Source organism: Eleginops maclovinus, chromosome 13 (assembly GCF_036324505.1).
Source record: "Eleginops maclovinus isolate JMC-PN-2008 ecotype Puerto Natales chromosome 13, JC_Emac_rtc_rv5, whole genome shotgun sequence".
Taxonomy (NCBI): Eukaryota; Metazoa; Chordata; class Actinopteri; order Perciformes; family Eleginopidae; genus Eleginops; species Eleginops maclovinus.
The window spans coordinates 1834831-1853656 of NC_086361.1; the positions used below are offsets into that span (position 1 = coordinate 1834831).

General features: G+C 38.9%; 2 protein-coding genes across 7 annotated transcripts in view; both read left to right on the top strand.

The window, feature by feature from the left end:
• Nucleotides 1-10: 10 nt before the first annotated feature.
• Nucleotides 11-4017, top strand: snapin (SNAP associated protein). The gene is made up of 4 exons (XM_063898833.1): nt 11-166; nt 768-814; nt 1269-1387; nt 3125-4017. The coding sequence occupies exons 1-4, from the start codon at nt 51-53 to the stop codon at nt 3230-3232; spliced, it is 390 nt and encodes a 129-aa protein (XP_063754903.1). The 5' UTR covers nt 11-50; the 3' UTR covers nt 3233-4017.
• A 2642-nt stretch (nt 4018-6659) lies between these two features.
• The window catches only part of smad10a (SMAD family member 10a), a 29820-nt gene continuing 17653 nt past the window's right edge, over nt 6660-18826 (top strand). For 2 of the 6 annotated variants that reach the window (XM_063898792.1, XM_063898794.1), the window contains exons 1-6: nt 6660-6955; nt 10044-10119; nt 12498-12741; nt 14777-14975; nt 15099-15122; nt 16754-16951. In XM_063898792.1, coding sequence (XP_063754862.1) covers nt 6952-6955; nt 10044-10119; nt 12498-12741; nt 14777-14975; nt 15099-15122; nt 16754-16951 — 745 coding nt within the window. In that variant the 5' untranslated portion in view covers nt 6660-6951. The remainder of the gene's footprint in view (nt 6956-10043; nt 10120-12497; nt 12742-14776; nt 14976-15098; nt 15123-16753; nt 16952-18826) is intronic. The other 4 variants (XM_063898795.1, XM_063898797.1, XM_063898793.1 and 1 more) reach the window with 4 other exon arrangements.

The following is an 18826-nucleotide window of genomic DNA, read 5'->3' on the forward strand; positions in this document are numbered from 1 at the left end:
CCGGCACGATGACGTAGATTCCGGTCTGGCCCTGTTTACGGTTCATCAAAATGGCTGCCTCTGCTGTAGTGGCGACTCCCTCAGGGAAAGATGCTGTCGCTGAAGGTTTGCTAGACCTCTTGAAACCAGCTATTCAGAATCTTGACCTGCATGTACACTCGGTCAGGTAAATGCGCACTGTTATTTAACATTTAGGTGACGTTATTTATTCTTCCAAAGCGGCTCTACTGTCCTACGAGCTGCAGCCGATTGGAGACAATTGAACGTCTCGTGACTGGGAGATGTCAACACGGTGGTGTTATTTCTTTATGATTCCCAATCAAAATTATACATTTTAAATCCGTTTAATACACATTTAATGTACCGTTGTGTTTGCAGCAGTATGTGTCTTGTGGGTACTATTTTTGTCATGTTGAATGAATTGCGTTTCTGCTTCTAAATGATGAGAGTAATCTTAACCTGCCCAGCTGTTCTGTTACTGATGAACCCATGACATCCGGAGGATTCGGTTCTTTGCATTAACGGGAATAATGCAATTCTTATTCTATAACTTCATTTGTACTGAATGAGTGGGGGTTCCGCAATTTTAACACATGAAACACTCACAATAAATACAATAATTAAAGAACAACAAAGTTGGTGAAAAATGGTTGTCATCAAATAACATTGCATACTACATTTGATTGTGTGTGTCAGTTTGTGAAAACAGGTGTGTGGGTTGGAGTTGGGGGATTTCTGGATTAATGCGATTATTTTCTTCTTTGCAGAGAAAGCCAAGTAGAATTGAGAGAGCATATAGATAATCTGGCCACAGGTACAATTTTCATTATTTGTTTTGTGTGTGTTACAGACTCGCTTGTCTTGTTATTTATTTAATTGAACTGCCTTAATACACAAGACCCATTTCTACCCAATAGTCATGCTGTCAATCCACTAAAAATAAATATATCATTACTGTCTGTAAACATTAGCATCAGTATCCACCATCATATCAAACTGCTGAGGCAGTAGATGAGCTATATGAGGCATTAATCATTCCATATTAATTACAGCCCTAATTAAACTGTGTTCTCGAAGTTTTAATTGTATCTATTTCTGTGAATACAGCACATTAAAAACATTTGTAAACATTTACCTGCCATTAAAGTGATTCTGATTCTGATACATTAGACATGTGATTATCTTTTTAATGTATAAAATATATCAAACCTCATGTTTGCTAACCTTTGGTCTGTTCTTTTGTGTCATTAAATATCTTCTCTATGCAGAGTTATGCCGGATAAATGAACATCAGAAGGTGGCTCTGGACCTGGACCCTTATGTGAAGAAGCTACTGAATGCGAGACGTAGAGTAGTGCTGGTGAACAACATACTGCAGAATGCTCAGGTCAGTGGCAAGTCTGGCCTGTAACCGCTGCTCTCATTGATGCTCTTTCTGAAAAAAGGCTGTAAAAAGCCCCTATATACCACCTCTGCAGCAGACAGACAGTCAGAGATTAACTGGGGATGTTTCAAACACAGAGCTAAAACAGAAACATATATTGCACTTGAATTCATCGGATGCACCACTCCTAATGTTCGCCTGTTAGTACATCTTTAAATGTTTAATACACTTAGTGCTTACTACTATGACTACTGATAGAATATTTCTTAGTTCTACAACTACTAACAACTTCCCTATTATAACCAAGGGGCAACCTCCGGTGCTGAGCAGTGAAACACATAGGGAAGTGCCAAAAACTGCAGTTCATCGAATGGCCGCGTGGCCTGGCTCCAAAACAGAGCAATTTACATAGACCCTCCTATGTTAAAAAGCCCATTTGTAAAGCAGAAATAAACATGTTTACAGCGTAGTACAAAAAGTGCTTTTGTTCTCTATAGCTAATTTCCCTATTTATGACAACTGTGAGGAGGGTGAATTTCTATATAACTCTCCCGTTTTAATCATTTAAAGTTATGCATAATTAAGGGCGTGGTCCTTTTGATTGACAGGTCAGCGCTGTCAGTGGGCGCTAGCCGCTAGTTGTCGGCTCTGCCAGCTCCGCTAACAGCCTCTGTACTGACAATGTGTCTTGTTTGGTATAAATCCTTAAAGCAGCAATAATAACTATGACTATGCAAGCCAGTATCAATAATACATTTACCATCACATGTAATTTAGCTTATGAAACGTATTAAAAGTAACGTTGTAATCGAGTTTTCCATAGAAAAGACTCGTGAACTGAATCATGTGGAAATTAAAATTCTGTTTCAAATTAAACGTTAACGTTACGCTGACTCACGGTAACACTGTGTTGCAAATTACATCTATATTTGAAACAAGCATTTTTAAACTCGTGCAGTATAATCTCAATAACAGATAGATCTTTATGTCAAGTTTTGTTGTATAGTTTCAGGTTAACTTACCTTGAGTAAGACGACCGGCAACCGGGAGCAACGAGACCGCAGGGTGTGCTGTTGACTTTTAGCGGGATAGCGCTGCGACTAGCATACGGTAGCATGTAGCCTAGCTTGGAAGCCTTCGCTAGCTTGGTAGCTTCAAGCTAGATGGGCGTGTTTCAGTAGCCACGCCCACTTCAGCTCCAACCCTATGTCCATATTTGGATTAGCCGGGAGCGGGCTGGAGGTAGATTGAGAAGATGTCAACGGTGGGAGTCGCCCACTTTTAGCTTCATTACGGCTCTTCACAAACCTATGGGTGACGTCACGGATACTACGTCCATTATTTATACAGTCTATGATTATAACTTATTTGTCCTCTATCAGTATTAGTATTAGTATTTATTATTTTCTGTTTCAACTTCTTTATGGAAGGCACTTAACCATCATGAATCCAAAGTTTTGTGCTTTCCACAAATATACAAATGAATATAGTGTTTGCTGACAAAGGAAACTAATGTTTTTTTTGGTCCAGCGCTGATGTTTAATTGAACACGTCTTTAGCAACGGTCTGCTATCAAACAATAGCTGATCGCTGAATGTCCAAGTCAGATTCCAGTATTCAACTAAGCCATGTAATAACATGCCATAATTCCAAGTCTCAACCCATTAATCACCAAGCAAGATGAAAGACAGAAATCACACAAACTGTAAAACAAACGCAACATTAATATTGTGTCCACAGGAACGTCTGAGGCGACTCAACCACAATGTTGCCAAGGAGACGGCCCGTAGGAAGACCATGCTGGAGGCTTCAGGAGCGTTCCCCTCCCGCTCCCCCAGCAAACCCTGAGCCTCGCCTTATGGATCTGCGGGTGGTCCTGATCACTACTGAACTAACACAAGGAGGACACTTAGACATTTAGGTAGCATTCTGTCTAATGACCTGCTCATGATTTTGGCATTATAAAGATCCTGTCTGCTCTCTGTTCAGACTGACAGACCACAGCATCAGCTTTACAGTATCACCAGATTCTACAGATAAGGTAAATGCTTAAACCCATGAGGAAAATGTAAAAAAAACCATGATTGAATTGTTCTTTAAAATGTCTTCATGCCAACTTCTCCAGTCTGATTCTGGGCGACAGTGCTTCACAAATCAGATTTTTTCTTTTCTTTTTTACTTCTTAGTTGCAGTTTAGAAGGGGTTCAGGTAAATGTAACTAGCAAGGGTTTACAACAGCCTGATGGATGTCCCACTTCATGTATCACGCTCATGGAAGATTTTAGCAAGCTTTAAGACCTTTATGATTGCACTATGAGTTGACGGGATAGGGTAATGGGTTTGTTGTCTTTAACTGCTGTGCTCTTACTGATGTTATTGTGATATGCAATGTGTGCTGCAATGTTTCTGTTTTTGTTCACATTCCACGTAAGATTCAATACAAAGATGCAGTATGTCCACAGGTGATGCATGATTACTAGGTTTATTACCCTTTACAGCAATTTGGTAACCCAATGCAGCATTGATGATGAATTTAGTCCCATTTGTGAAGCATTGAGAAACTACTTTCCAATGTATAAACCTGGCTGGACTTGTGATCATGTTATTAAATAATATTGTTCTGAATATTTCAATCAAGTGTTCTTCTTGATCATGTGTTCACTTCTTATCTACTACACTATCCTATCAAAATATAATAATTTATTTTGTTACACTAGAGCTAGAGCTGGAACTTTTCTGAAATGGCTTCTATGAGCAAAGTCCTCCCTGAGCTGCAAGTGGCTGTTAAGTTTGTCAAAGCATCAGAAATCCTGCTTCTCTTCTTGTATCAGTGGTAAAGGGAAAAACTACAACCTTTAGTAGTTATTAAAGTGATATAAGTTTGAAACTTGATTAAGTTGTTCCTTCATAACATAACATTCAAATGTATACATTGAAAGTACAAGAGGAAATAAAAGCAAAATAAGAAACAGAATACATTTGAATCTCACAATTAGTTGAAACAGCAGTTGCGGTTCTAGATCAATTTTACTGGGGGGGCCAGGCTGGGGCCAGTTATTTTATGAGAGGGGCACAATAAACGCGGGTTAAAAAAGACAGACAGTATAAAATATTTGTAATATATTATTGTATGTATATATATGTAATGTAATATAAACATAAAATACAGTAATTGGTATTTGTTTCTGTACAGGTATTTTTTATCAGTAACTCTAAGTTAACCTTCTTTGTGTCAGTAGTTATTTCATTTACAGTACTTATTTTAGTAACTATGTTACAATTTTAGTTAATGACATAAACAGTATTTGCTGTACACCCAATATAAGGTTCAGTTCAATCTTTGCTGTACATCCGGGTCTCTGCATCCCAGGCTGAAACTTCCTCTTCTTTCACATTACAGAACAATATCCTGTGGTTTTATTCTCTCAGCATCTAGTCTTGAATCTATCTTGAAGCAAAAAGGGAACAGCCTGTGGTCTGAGATAAGATGTACCTTTATTAATCCCCAAGGGGAAATTTGAGTGTTTAAGCAGCAACAGAGAAGAGGAAAAACAGTACAGGTTCACACAGGGAAAGAAACACACATTTAAAATAAAAAAATCTAAAATTCTAAAAACTAAAGAAAAATATATACAGATAAGTAGTATTGTTAAAAATATACACATGTATGTGAGCAGTACACATGTATGTGAGCAGAAAGAGAGTGCAGGTCAAAGTTATTGACAGGTGTTGTTTCCTGAGACTAGAATGCTGAGTTAAATTAGCTCTGTGTATCTCGCCAGCACTATAGCCAATAAATAATAATATTATAACTTTTTCAGGTTTTGGGCCTTTAGAGTTCCATCTGTGTCCAGCTGGAGGTTTTACTAGTTGATTGATTCCTAAAGATCTATGGGCCCTATGTGTTATGAGTAATTGATAAACTAGCAGCAGCGCTTGAACTGTTCTAGTGACTGAATTCAGGTGTAAATATTTAGGAACTGGAGTTCTCTTCAAGTAAATTCTTGCATTTGTTTGAGATGTTAAAATGCAGTTTTAGTTATTAGCCTTAATGTGGCTGCTGTGGCTCAGATCCCAGCATATCATGTTATAGTCACTGATACCTGAATCAGGTCGCAAGTCATCCAGGGATGTAAATCCTTAAAAAATACAAATGACAACAGCTCCGGTAAGAATGACAAATATCAATTTTTAAATATCATTAATCTCGCACCATTCAATCCTTTCCTCTCCTTTTCTCTTTCTTAAACATGTGGACTTTAAAAAATATAATATTCGGACATCAAAATAGTTTAAAAAAAAAACCTTATATGAAATTAAGTATACTCAAGGAAGTTTTGATTTGATGTGTTTAACTTGACATGTTTCCAAGTGAATCTCTGCTTAAAGGCACTGCACTGCTCCCGCTGTAATGTTTATGCATTTCTAAACATGATGATGTTGGACAGAGTTTAAAACATACTGAAGGTTAACCTGTCCTTAGCACTTTATCCTCTGACGTCCAGATTACAGCACTATATATAAGAAAGGCCTGGCTGCTGTTCTTCCACTCATGTCCTTATTATACATTATTTTGAATTTTTGTTACTTGGGCCTAGTGTTATGCAAAAGTAAGAAAAAGTTCGAAGAAGAAAGAGCTAGCATGTGGCCAGTATATTATATCAGATGCAATGTCTAACTTGTCTGCAAAGTTTTGACATTTTGGAATTAATGGATAGCCACATTTAATGGAAACATTTGGAATATTAAATATTTGTTGGCCTAGTAATTGATCATTGTTCTTAAAATAGCTAAATAAAACATTTGTAAAATACTTTTGGCATATCAGTTTATCCAATCGGTGTGGATCTTTCGTCATATTGTTGAAGCTAACATGAATTAACACCACAATGCAAAAAGTATTGTTTGTCATTGGTTTCTATATGTAAACTATACATTTATTACATTAACTCTTCAATTGACGATTAGGGGTCACAGACATAGGCATAGTTTTCTTCTGTTTCTCAAATAACAGTTGCAGTTCGTGCACGTGTGTGTATGCGAGTGTGTGTGTGTTGTGTGTGCGTGTGTGTATGTTTGGGAAGGGGGGTGGGGGGGTAATCTCAGCGGCGCCACCTTAAAAAAACAGTCTCGCAGACCTGTCAATCTAGACGAACCAGACAGACCCTAGCTCGCGGCCCTGCTGTGAGAGTCTATACATGATTGGCTCAACGCGGTGGTCGCTGTGAAAGCTGAGCGCCTATTGGTGACAGCATGTCGAGACACTGACGCGCACGACGTCTCCCCTCTATTGTTATTGTGGCGTGCGCGAGGGGAACAGACAGGATGCACGAGGAGACAGTGGGGCTGATAAAAGGATAAAACAACCGAGAAACATCAAGCTAGCGCTGTAGCATAGAAAGCCGGGAAATAAACACTAGCTCGATACATTACAGGACTTTAGGCAGACATTAGCAGCGTAAAGGCACAGCGGTTCGTTACATAGGGTTAATACAAAGGAGTATAAACACAGACCACACGTACGGCTTGCTATCTTTCTGCCCAACTTCTTCTATCCACTCCGGCTGATGTGTAAGTACAAACTATTGGTCTCCATCTTTTCATACCGCTGCCCTCACTCGTGTTGCAACCTGGAGAGCCGGGAAAATGAGGGGGAAGTCAGACAGGCACATTAGCTGGCTAAATTGTTGCTTACTGTAAAGTAACCTGTTCATGTCCGCTCTCCTGATGTCTGAGTCTCTCACACTGGCCGACATTGTACTGTTTCTGCTTCTCCATGTACTGTATCGAGTTCCTTCTATCAGGCAGTCAGATACATCAGTCCGCATTCAAAGCTCTTATTCGTATTTATATAGGGTTCCAGTGTGGTATGTCAGTGAAGTGCATGTATGGAACACAGACTGACCAAGTTCTCATTTGAAGTGCGGGCTACACGTTAGGACCCGTATGATGATGTTTCAGAGCAGACATGGAAGGTGTGTGCTTGTGTGTAGCAACAGTTACCTGTGACTGACAGCATGCTTAGGCCTACATGCTGCATGAGTTATTGAGCTTTAATAAATGATGTCTCAATCATTTGTTGAGACAAAAAGTCAAATTGAATTAGTGAAATGTAGATATTTTCCGTGTATTGCTTTCTAATAACTGTGTTGTGAATAAACACTGCATTATCTACTTTCACAATATAAAGTTCTCCCTATGATGATGTTTGAGAGCAGATATGGAAGGTGTGTGTGTGTGTGTGTGTGTGTGTGTGTGTGTGTGTGTGTGTGTGTGTGTGTGGGATGTAGCAACAGTTACCAGCATGCTAAGGATGAGTTATTGAGCTTTAATACATTGCAATACTAACACCGTTTGTAATTCTACTGTGCAATAATCATTTTTATGAGCTAAACTTGATTTTATAAATCTCAAAACCTTAATATGTTCTCTTAGCTAGTAAGATGCTGCTGATCATTTTTAGCCATGGATTAGTACTTATTTGTCTTTAATTTGTATTCTATGTCGAATGTGTGCTTTGTCTCTATATTTAATATGTTATTTCTGCTTTGTCACTTTCGCTGTAATGCTGTACGTTTCGCCTGCAGGACATATAAAGGACTTCAGATGTTTTGATTGACATTTTGTAAAAGTAAACATCAGTGTTGAAGCAACTTTAATATTACAAATCAAATGAGATGCATGCATGTCTCATGTATGTTTGGCTGTAATCTCCTAGTCACCTGTACAGTATTCACACCCTGTAAGGTCTCAGTTAGTTCATATTTACTGACATGTGTGACAAAAACAGTCATTAAAACTGTTTTGTAAAATAAATAATATCATAATAGTATTAAACAAATAAATACAATTATAATTTTAGATTAAAATACTGCATATGGTAACAAAATTGTTCTTGTTGACACAAAAAGTGAAAGTTAATTTGTGATATGTAATGTATTTTTTGAGGTAGGATTATTTCTGTTTCGGATTTTAAACACGTTGCATCCGTCCCTCATGTAACATCTGACTTTGTTCCCTTCAAAGAAATGTTGTGAATTATATTTCATATATAATCGTCTTCAAATGGTATGTGTACTTAGCAAACACATGTAAGTCTAATATACAAACATTTGGTTGGGCTAGACCAGGGGTCAGCCACCTTTAGCCTCAAAAGAGACATTTTGCCCCCTTTGCCACCAAATAATATATATCTGGAGCGGCAAACATTTGAGAACACTGCTTATAAAGGAGTTGTAATCCTCCCCACCAAGTCTCCCCTTCTTGTGAAACAATTGTTATTATTATTCAATTGGATTAATTGATAAAGGTGCATTGAGTTGTGGGTCAACTGCTCCAAAGCAGCCTACAGGCTCCATACAATCTCACTGAGCTGAATTCAGTACTAGTATATTTATTTATTTATAAAAACCCATGCAATCATCTGTGTCCTCCAGTTTTATCACCTTGAAATCAGCTGAAATCTGCAGGGTGGATGTGAGGGGCTCAGATGTACATAACGATGGATGCCATTCAGCATCGCAAGTAGGCTACCATTGATTTGGATGATTAAAGTAGATTTAGCTGATAATACAAATAAACATTAACATTTTGTTCCTTTTACACCAAAAATGTATTCAGTTTACCTATCATGTAGCCCATTTTTTTATATATTCTGCACTCTGGAGAAAAGCTAAATGCTGTCACAAGGTTTGGTGACTCGGTTGTATATGGAGACTCATTTATAACATAAGAAGTGTTACAAACTGAGAGTGTGTCAAAATGTAAAGATGCAGAGATATTTCAGCCAAAATGTTTTATTCTACAGACTAAATCAAATAAATGGTTTGGTACAGAGACTCTTAAAAATATAACATAATGATCACTTTATTTTATTCTTCCCTAAATTATCGCAAATAATATTACAATTGCAATATCAATCAATATGATTAAAATGTATTTTTCTCCAAATTGAGCAGCTCTTATTATAACCAATTTATTGTTTGTATTTATATTTATTTTTCTGAGAAGGGACAGTGCACATGAATTAAGATGAGCACTTACTGTATGTCCATCGTATAAGGGTGCCAGGCATTTTCAACTGCAGTCCCAATACAAGAGCACATAAGCACAGAAAAAACATATGAGCAAAATTGATGCATGATTGCAGCACATACAGCCCCGCAAAAAATGAAGAGACCACTCCACATGTTTCTTAAATCTTTATCTCTACATGTATGGCAGCCATTCCAGTGTCTGTTGAATTCCAACACAGAGAAAAAAAATGTCAGTAGTTTATGAGAAAAACAAAAACAAAAAACTATATATTTTATTTGAACTCAAACACATGTCTATAAATAATAAAACAAGAGAAAATGATAATGCTGAAGTGGTCTCTTCATTTTTTTCTGGGGCTGTATAGTGCAACTATGGCCAATTAAAAGCCCTAAATTACAAACCCATTAATACTCAACAGACACAACAGCACAGAAGCAAGGATACAAAGTAATATGCAAAGACAATATGTAAAACAATGTTATTAACAATTGTTATTATTCTGGTGTTACATCTTTGACTTTAGTAAAGATTCTTATTCCTCTTTCTACCGTTGTTGCTCTTACTGTTGGATTCGACACCTAACTGGCATCCACTAACTCCTGGTCTCCCGCTCCACTAACAGGGACTGACTCAGAGCTTGGCCATCACGATGCTGGTGAACTTTCTGGTCACTCATTGGCCGACCAACTTAATACCAGGTAAGCAAGACAGCAAACACATACCACAGCAAAGCTAAGTCTCATCCACTGTAACACCTTCAACAGAACATAACTCAAAGTAAGGTAGCTAAAATGCATTTTGACCAGGATCAGAACCAGGTTTATAAAGTTTACACTTACAAGGAATGTGCTTTGGTGTATGATGGTGCATACTGTAAACAGAACCTTTTTAAACGTTGACTTTGATTAAAAGTATTACGTCAACAAGTTCCACATAACTGTGGAAACTTAGTTTTCATAACTTAGTTGAAAGCAGTTATATGAAGTTGAACCCAATATTTTGAATTTCAACTTCATATTATTAATTTCAACTAACCTAATACAGTTTTGTGTAATCTGTTGACATAATACATTTAATTAAAGTCAACATTTCAGTTTTTTCAGTGTACATAAACACAATAAGGAACATTAAGTTATACAAATGGAGCAAATGCGAATGTGGAAGGGTTACAGTCACTTGTACGAGGAATGGCTTTCATGATGTGATCGGTAATCTGATGGGCTGAATTTACCGTAGTTCAGATCAGAATCAGAATACCTTTTTTCATCCCACAGAGGGGACATTTACATTTGCTACAGCAACAACAGAGCCAAAGACAGCTTAAAAAAAATAATGCATAAAAAAAATTGAAAGATAAAAAAAATAAAAAGCAAAAAGAATTTCACAATCCACAACATGTACATACTGTAGGTTAAACAAGGGTTTGAGATTTGAAACTGCTCAAATGTGGTTTCAACTGACTGGGAAATATTATGATGATATGTTTTGATCATGCTCTCGACTATTAGGCCCCTCAAACGGCACCCGTATACTGATGCAGTGTGTCAGTAAAATATTCCATTCCCATACTAGCATTTCACTAGAGATGTCAGCTGTTTCCCAAACGCAATATTTACTTTTACAGATGCAGAAGCGTTGAACATTTCAGCGCAACTTGAGTATTGCAACAGCCATTTTATTGGTTTTAATCTGAACTCTTTAAAAGCTCTACAGAACTCAGTGACTGGTTGTTTCTCTGTAACAAGGCTCGCTGCTGGAGCCCTTACGATGTCGTTCTGATGATTTATTTACACAATTATCTCCAAAAACTTGACCTGGAAGGGTTTTTTCCCTAAGGAAAATCAAGTTTATTGACTATTTTCTCTAAATCCTTTCTTCACTGACATACCGCACCAGAATACCACTTTCTCTGATTTAAAGACATTTTGAAACAGTACGTAACTATTAGTACTCAAAGCACAACATTTCATATTTCATCAATCAGAATCAGAATAGATCAAATAGATTAAACTTTACAGTAGACAAAAATCCTCAGTGAACACTACCATTATCTGTTCACGAGGTGTGTGTGTGAATCCATTCTGCCTGTCACCTTCTTCAAAGGTCCTACCTGACACTGTAGCATTTCCTGCCTGTGCTCATTGAGGTCATACTGTACCTGGCATGCAAGTGTTTGGTGCTCTTGGACCTTCATCAGTGATGTTGGCAGCTTTGTTTTTGTCCATTCGTCCCATTCCTGTGAAAGCAATATCTTAGGAGCGCCTAGAGGGAATTTTATGGCTTGAACATCCAGTTTTGTGTGTGTGAAAATAAAACCACAGTCGACAACATTTCTCTCTTTAAGATTCCCACTTAGCAACAAACAGATCAGAATCAGAATACCTTAATTGGTCCCACAGACAAATTTTCATTTGTGCATTTGTTTGTTTGTTGTTGCAGCAAAAACAGCCAAAGACAGCTTAATATCACACCCAACATACAACAATTATTCAATTTTACAATGGATGGAAGGTACAAAGGATAATATAAGGCAGTAAAATGATTATAAGAATGGCTGTGTACAGTACGGTATATAATGCATATACAAGCACATAATACGCACGCAGAAGACATCTTTCTAATGTAAAACACATCTTTACACTACTGTTTTCTTTACATTGTTTCTATTGTTCTCCCAAACATTTAGCTTTAATTTGATTACAAAATGATTGAATCTTTTCATGAATCTTTGTAAGTAGTTGTACCTTTATCTGGACAAATATTCATGCAGTCTGAAGGGGGCATGGTTATCCCATCATAGAAGTGGCTGTGGTGGAGGGGCCAGTTCAATCCAGCTCCCTGCAGTCATCATGTCCAAGTGTCTTTGGGCGAGACACTTAACCCCCAATTGCTCCTGTAGGCATGCCCATGGTGTTGGAGTGCTCTAAGCAGTCTCTTGTGTGGCTCACTCACTTGTCAGGATGAATAATTGTATGTTCTGGGTGTTTAGAATCTGTCCCAGCTGATCTGGTATGAGTGCCAGTTAGAGTTGGTGCTCATTAATCCTAACGTATCCCGATCCTGTGTGTGGTGGCAGCAGCATCATGTCAGTGAACCCTCCGAGCAGCAATGACGCCTGCCTCAGCATCGTGCATAGCCTCATGTGCCACCGGCAGGGCGGGGAGAACGAGGGCTTTGCCAAGCGGGCCATCGAGAGCCTGGTGAAGAAGCTGAAGGAAAAGAAGGACGAGTTGGACTCACTCATCACCGCCATCACCACCAACGGGGTCCATCCCAGCAAGTGTGTGACCATCCAGAGGACACTGGACGGGCGGCTGCAGGTCAGTGCTCCTCCGACACGCAGCGGCAACAATCACACATCACTGTTATTACACTTCCAGGTTTCTTCCTTCTGTCAATACAATGTTTATTTTCTTAAGTTTAGGATTTTCACAGTTTGATTGGCGTTGTTGTTGTTTTGGCACAAGGTTTATGTCGTTCTGGGTTTGTGATATTCTTTGTAGTTATTTATTGTATTTGTCATGTTTGAAAGGGACCCTATTAGGCTTTGCGGGTTGTTTCCTCTCTTGTTGTGTGCTATAAGTTTATATGCATGTAAATGGTCTGCAAAGGCTAAAATCCCAGAGTTTTTCTCCCATATGCCCCGCCTGAAATGCCTCCATTGGACTGGATTTGTTTACTTCCATAACATAGTGACATCACTACGCAACACTTGAGCTTATATTAGCTAGCTATCCAGCATATTGTACTTCAAAGTCAAGGTCATCTTTATTGTCAATCTTGAAATTTGTGTGTACAGACAGAGATCGAAATACCGTTTCCCACAATCCCGAGGTATAAAAAAAGTTCAAGTAAAAAAATTTATATATATAATAATATAATATCTATATAATACTTGATATGCTAAGAGGCGGGACATCTATAAGCAGTTGAACAATCTCATCAGAGCTGGCCAGCTAACCAATCAGAGCAGACTGGGCTCTGGTTTCAGACAGAGGGTGAAAAGAGGTGCTGCAGCACAGACAGTATGAGAAAAATAAAGAGCTTTAGAACATTAAAGCATAGAGACATGTCCCAGTAGAGACACTACATACTGATATACACCTGAACATCAGCAGGAGAGGACTCTTTAAAGTAGAGGCACTACATACTGATATACACCTGAACATCAGCAGGAGAGGACTCTTTAAAGTAGAGACGCTACATACTGATATACACCTGAACATCAGCAGGAGAGGACTCTTTAAAGTAGAGACACTACATACTGATATACACCTGAACACCAGCAGGAGAGGACTCTTTAAAGTAGAGACACTACATACTGATATACACCTGAACATCAGCAGGAGAGGACTCTTTAAAGTAGAGACACTACATACTGATATACACCTGAACACCAGCAGGAGAGGACTCTTTAAAGTAGAGACACTACATACTGATATACACCTGAACATCAGCAGGAGAGGACTCTTTAAAGTAGAGACACTACATACTGATATACACCTGAACATCAGCAGGAAAGGACTCTTTAAAGTAGAGACACTACATACTGATATACACCTGAACATCAGCACCAGAGCACTCTTTAAAGTAGAGACACTACATACTGATATACACCTGAACATCAGCAGGAGAGGACTCTTTAAACTAGAGACACTACATACTGATATACACCTGAACATCAGCAGGAGAGGACTCTTTAAAGTAGAGACACTACATACTGATATACACCTGAACATCAGCAGGAGAGGACTCTTTAAAGTAGAGACACTACATACTGATATACACCTGAACATCAGCAGGACAGCACTCTTTAAAGTAGAGACACTACATACTGATATACACCTGAACATCAGCAGGAGAGGACTCTTTAAAGTAGAGACAGTACATACTGATATACACCTGAACATCAGCAGGAGAGGACTCTTTAAAGTAGAGACACTACCTACTGATACACACCTGAACATCAGCAGGAGAGGACTCTTTAAAGTAGAGACACTTCATACTGATATACACCTGAACATCAGCAGGAGAGGACTCTTTAAAGTAGAGACACTACATACTGATATACACCTGAACATCAGCAGGAGAGGACTCTTTAAAGTAGAGACACTACATACTGATATACACCTGAACATCAGCAGGAGAGGACTCTTTAAAGTAGAGACACTACATACTGATATACACCTGAACATCAGCAGGAGAGGACTCTTTAAAGTAGAGACACTACATACTGATATACACCTGAGAATGAGCTTTAAGGCCTTTGCAGGCCTTTTGCAACTGAAGGTGTACAGTGTCTGTACTTGTGCCATGCCTGATGGAGGCTAACATGATGCTGTGGTCTCTACTCAGGTGGCGGGGAGGAAAGGTTTCCCTCACGTCATTTACGCACGGCTGTGGCGCTGGCCCGACCTGCACAAAAATGAACTCAAGCATGTCAAGTTCTGCCAGTATGCCTTCGACCTGAAATACGACAACGTCTGCGTCAACCCTTACCACTACGAGAGGGTGGTGTCGCCCGGCATCGGTACGTCAGCTTCATACTTCTCAGGTTCCGCTCTGATTTAGCACTTGCAAATATTTATAGCAACAAAATGTATAAATCTCATGCCAACTTTTTGTTGTCACTGATGCATGATAGTAACGTTTTCATCTCTTCTGTCTTCTCTCACAGTTGGTCTCAGCCTTCAAACCTCAGGTGAGTCTCATACTACTGCATCATGATTACTGCAAACCACCATGTCTTGTTTCAAACTGTACAATGAAAAGGCCAAGGACAGTTTAAAGGATCAGTGTGTGGGATGGAGGATTACAATGAATTCCTCTTGGAAGGTCATGATCACATTGCACACACAGTGAAATGAGGTATCTGCATTTAACCCATCCTAGTTTAAGGAGCAGTGGGCAGATACTATACAGTGCCTGGAAAGCAGTGTGAAGAGGTCGGTGCCATGCTCCAGTTCATCTCGGCAGTAGCCAGGAGATGAACTGGCTCCTCTCAAAGTACAACTCTCCATGCTTTGTCCTTTCTGGGACTTCAACCAGCAACTCCTCGCTTCTCAAGCCCAGTCCCTACTGACATTCGCTCCAAATAAATGAATATAATATTCATAACCATGTTTTCATTAGTGAATAATCACCTGAAAGTAGTTGTGTCCATCATATTTCTACTGTAGCTCAGAAAGGACAAATCTAATTGTGATCTAATGTGAGGACCGTCTGTTTGTCCGCTCCTTTAAGGCCACCGTAGTTCTCCGAGGTTGCTTGTGAAACGGCAGAAACGACTTTTGAAATCTGAAACTGCAAAGCTAGATGCCTCCAAAGTGTGCACACTGTCATTTACAGTCAACCTATCCAAAGAAAAGGAGCAAGGTTTCCATAAATATGTATAAACACAGTAGTACATGTGTGCATTTCACTCCACTACATGTATTTGAAAGTTTTAGTTACTTTACAGATTCAGATTATTAGCTATTAAAAAAATCCAGTAATAAATACACATTAAAATATAATTAAAGGTTAGATTATCAGCATTAGTGTACAACTTCATTCAAATCAGCTCCAGCTTCCCCAGCAGTGCTGGACACATTAATGTTTCAATATTCACAATCCAATAATACAAATGTATTATTCAGAAATAGGCCAAAAGCATGACACATACTAATAAATGCTTTAATAATATTTTGAATTTGACTTCAGTAATACTTTTAACTGAAGTAATGCTAAACTAGTATGACTAAATGCTAAAGCCTTTTCTCTAATGCACTGTGTAATTAATGCCATGGCCTTGTGTGAATAAGCTATCAAGTCAAGTTGGAACTGAATGCTGTCATAACATAAAGACTGCAACAGCGCTGGGTTTAATGTATGATCCTTTATATAAATCACATTTTAAATACAAGTTAAAAAACTTGCTGTGCTCCCTCTATGTGACCAGAACAGGGTAAATGCCACACAGTGCCACCAGATTTAATAGTTGACATGGTGAGACCTACTTCCCCATAAATCTAAAATGTTGTGATTACAAAGACTAACCAAACTGTGGGAGTGCTGCGTCTATCCATCCATCGGTGACCACACTGAACACATTCTATTTAGAGTATTTGATTTACATATTATCTTCACACCTCTCAGTCGGTACACCGTATCAAGTTACAATTCATTATCATAAACAATGTTGGTTTGGCCCTTTCAGTGATTTCGTGGTGTTAGCACACAGAAAAACTGGCAGATATTGAGCACCAATCAAATGGTCTGCTGAGCTGATGTAATTTCTGTCCAGCACTAACACACTGCTCATCTTACTGACTATCCCTCATGCTCCAACAGCAGCAGCCGGCGGCCTGATCAAAGAGGAGTACATCCATGACTGCATACAGATGGACCTCCCGCCTGGCATGCCTCTATCGGACCACCAAGCAGCCCTGAAGCTCCCTCCTGCAGACCACTACGGGCAACCGCAGCTCTCCTCTGAACCCCATGGACCCCCACCCGTCACCAGATACAACCTGCCTGTCTCACCCAAAGGTCAGCTCCTCGTTATCAGAATTCTGTGATCCTGTGGTTAACACGGACTGGCAGAGCCTCCTCCCAGATCTTTACCAATAAAATGCACCCTTTATGTTTCTGTACCAATCACATATTGATATAATAGATGAGGGCAGCGTTACATCACTGCCTGCCTATTCATGAACTTATTTATGAAGTTTGAATGTCCATGTTTGTACTGGTGGTTTTTAAATGTTTCGCGATTTGACGGAGCAGGGTGTACTTTTATTAAGGATGTGTGTGTTGTAGTGTTGCACGGTGCACCGATACTAGAAAGGTATCGCGATACCCTGCCATTAAAAATGCAACAATTCTCCCATTTCATTAGTATCAGTACTTTAAGAATGACATTGTTTTAAAAATGTCCTGTGTGTGTTAAGCTCTGCTTCCACTCCCTGCAGCCGTGCCTGCAGTGCCCCCACTCTCTCATTCACGCTCCAGCTCATATGACAAATCCAGAGCATGGCTGCAAGTGTGAGTGCTATTGCCGATGCGACTCGGCTTGTTGACAAAAAAGACGCAAGAAACAAATTTGGAAGTATTTTGGTTACATCTCTGCTGACGGAGAACACGCAGCTCTACATGATCACTGCTCAAGTGAAAGACCTAACTATCTTATCTACATCTAGAACTAGCTAAACTACTTATAAATATGTTTATTCTTCACTGTCAAGTCACTCATTACTGGATCATTGAGCTGCATGAGACGGATACGACTGGATGTCAGGAGAGGGAGAGAGGAAAAGAGAGTACTCCGTTTATTTGTGTTATTATCCAAAGTTAATGTCAACTTTTGAATAATGTAGTTCATCTACTATAAGTAGTTTGTTTGACTGATTCCCCCCCCCCCCAGGTTAGAATAAAGCACAATAATGACATTTAAGACGGTTTCCCCTTTTTTAAGAAAAGTATCGAAATCGCAGTTCTTGACTTGGTATCGAAACAAAAATGTTGGTATCGTGACAACGCTAGTGTGTTGCCTGTGGTTGTTTTTAGAGTGTCAGGATGGATCCCTTGTCTTTTTATCTGCAAACCAAATCTACCTACAGGTACAAATAAATAACCTGACCTGACCTGGCAAAATGGCAGCCCCACCCACTTTCCAGTGAAAACAAAGAATCTGCGCTTAGTGGAAAACAAAGTTGTATCATCCTTAAAAGCTGCTGTGCCGTGTATTGCTCATCAAACGAAGAAAAAGTCCACATTTCAGATTGTCTTTTCTTTAACTTTAAAAAAAGATAATGCAAGAGAATATCTGTCAGGCCTCCAGAGAGAGGACGAGATCCTAACCAATGGGACCCGGTCAGTCAATGGGAAATACTTCATCACAGCTACAATGCTAAACCATTTGAAGTCACAGTAGCGACTGTAGATGCAGTTGAAATGTAAAACGCTGAAAAACGGAGGAAAACGAAAAACGGAGGAAATCCCAGTTTATTTTATTTTAATTTGATTCAATTATTCACAAAGCATACATAACAAAATAAAAACATCTAGGTACGTAACAGTTGTGAAATCCAAAGTGAAATAATAGTAATAATAATAATACAAATATAATAATGGATACAATATTAATACTTTAAATCTTCACACCAGTGTTCTATACTTTACCGTTTTCCCCCATCTTTCCTCATAGACATGCATCCGGTTTCTGATTCTCATAGTTATCCATTCCATAGATTTCATTTACTAGATTCTTCCATTGTGAGTTTATTGAGTTATCATCTTTTAGCCAACTCCTAATGTAATTTGTTTGATGATCGCTATTCTTATCATAAGAAATAGGTATTTAAATCCCAGTTTAAGAGTTAGCTGCTGCCTGCCTATCGTCCATCGGCAGACATAGCTCGAAGT

Coding starts and splice junctions, on each gene's coding strand:
- snapin (XM_063898833.1), top strand. CDS start 51: ATGGCTGCCTCTGCTGTAGTGGCGACTCCCTCAGGGAAAGATGCTGTC. Junction 815..1,268: donor TATAGATAATCTGGCCACAG/GTACAATTTTCA, acceptor TTCTCTATGCAG/AGTTATGCCGGATAAATGAA. Junction 1,388..3,124: donor ACATACTGCAGAATGCTCAG/GTCAGTGGCAAG, acceptor TTGTGTCCACAG/GAACGTCTGAGGCGACTCAA.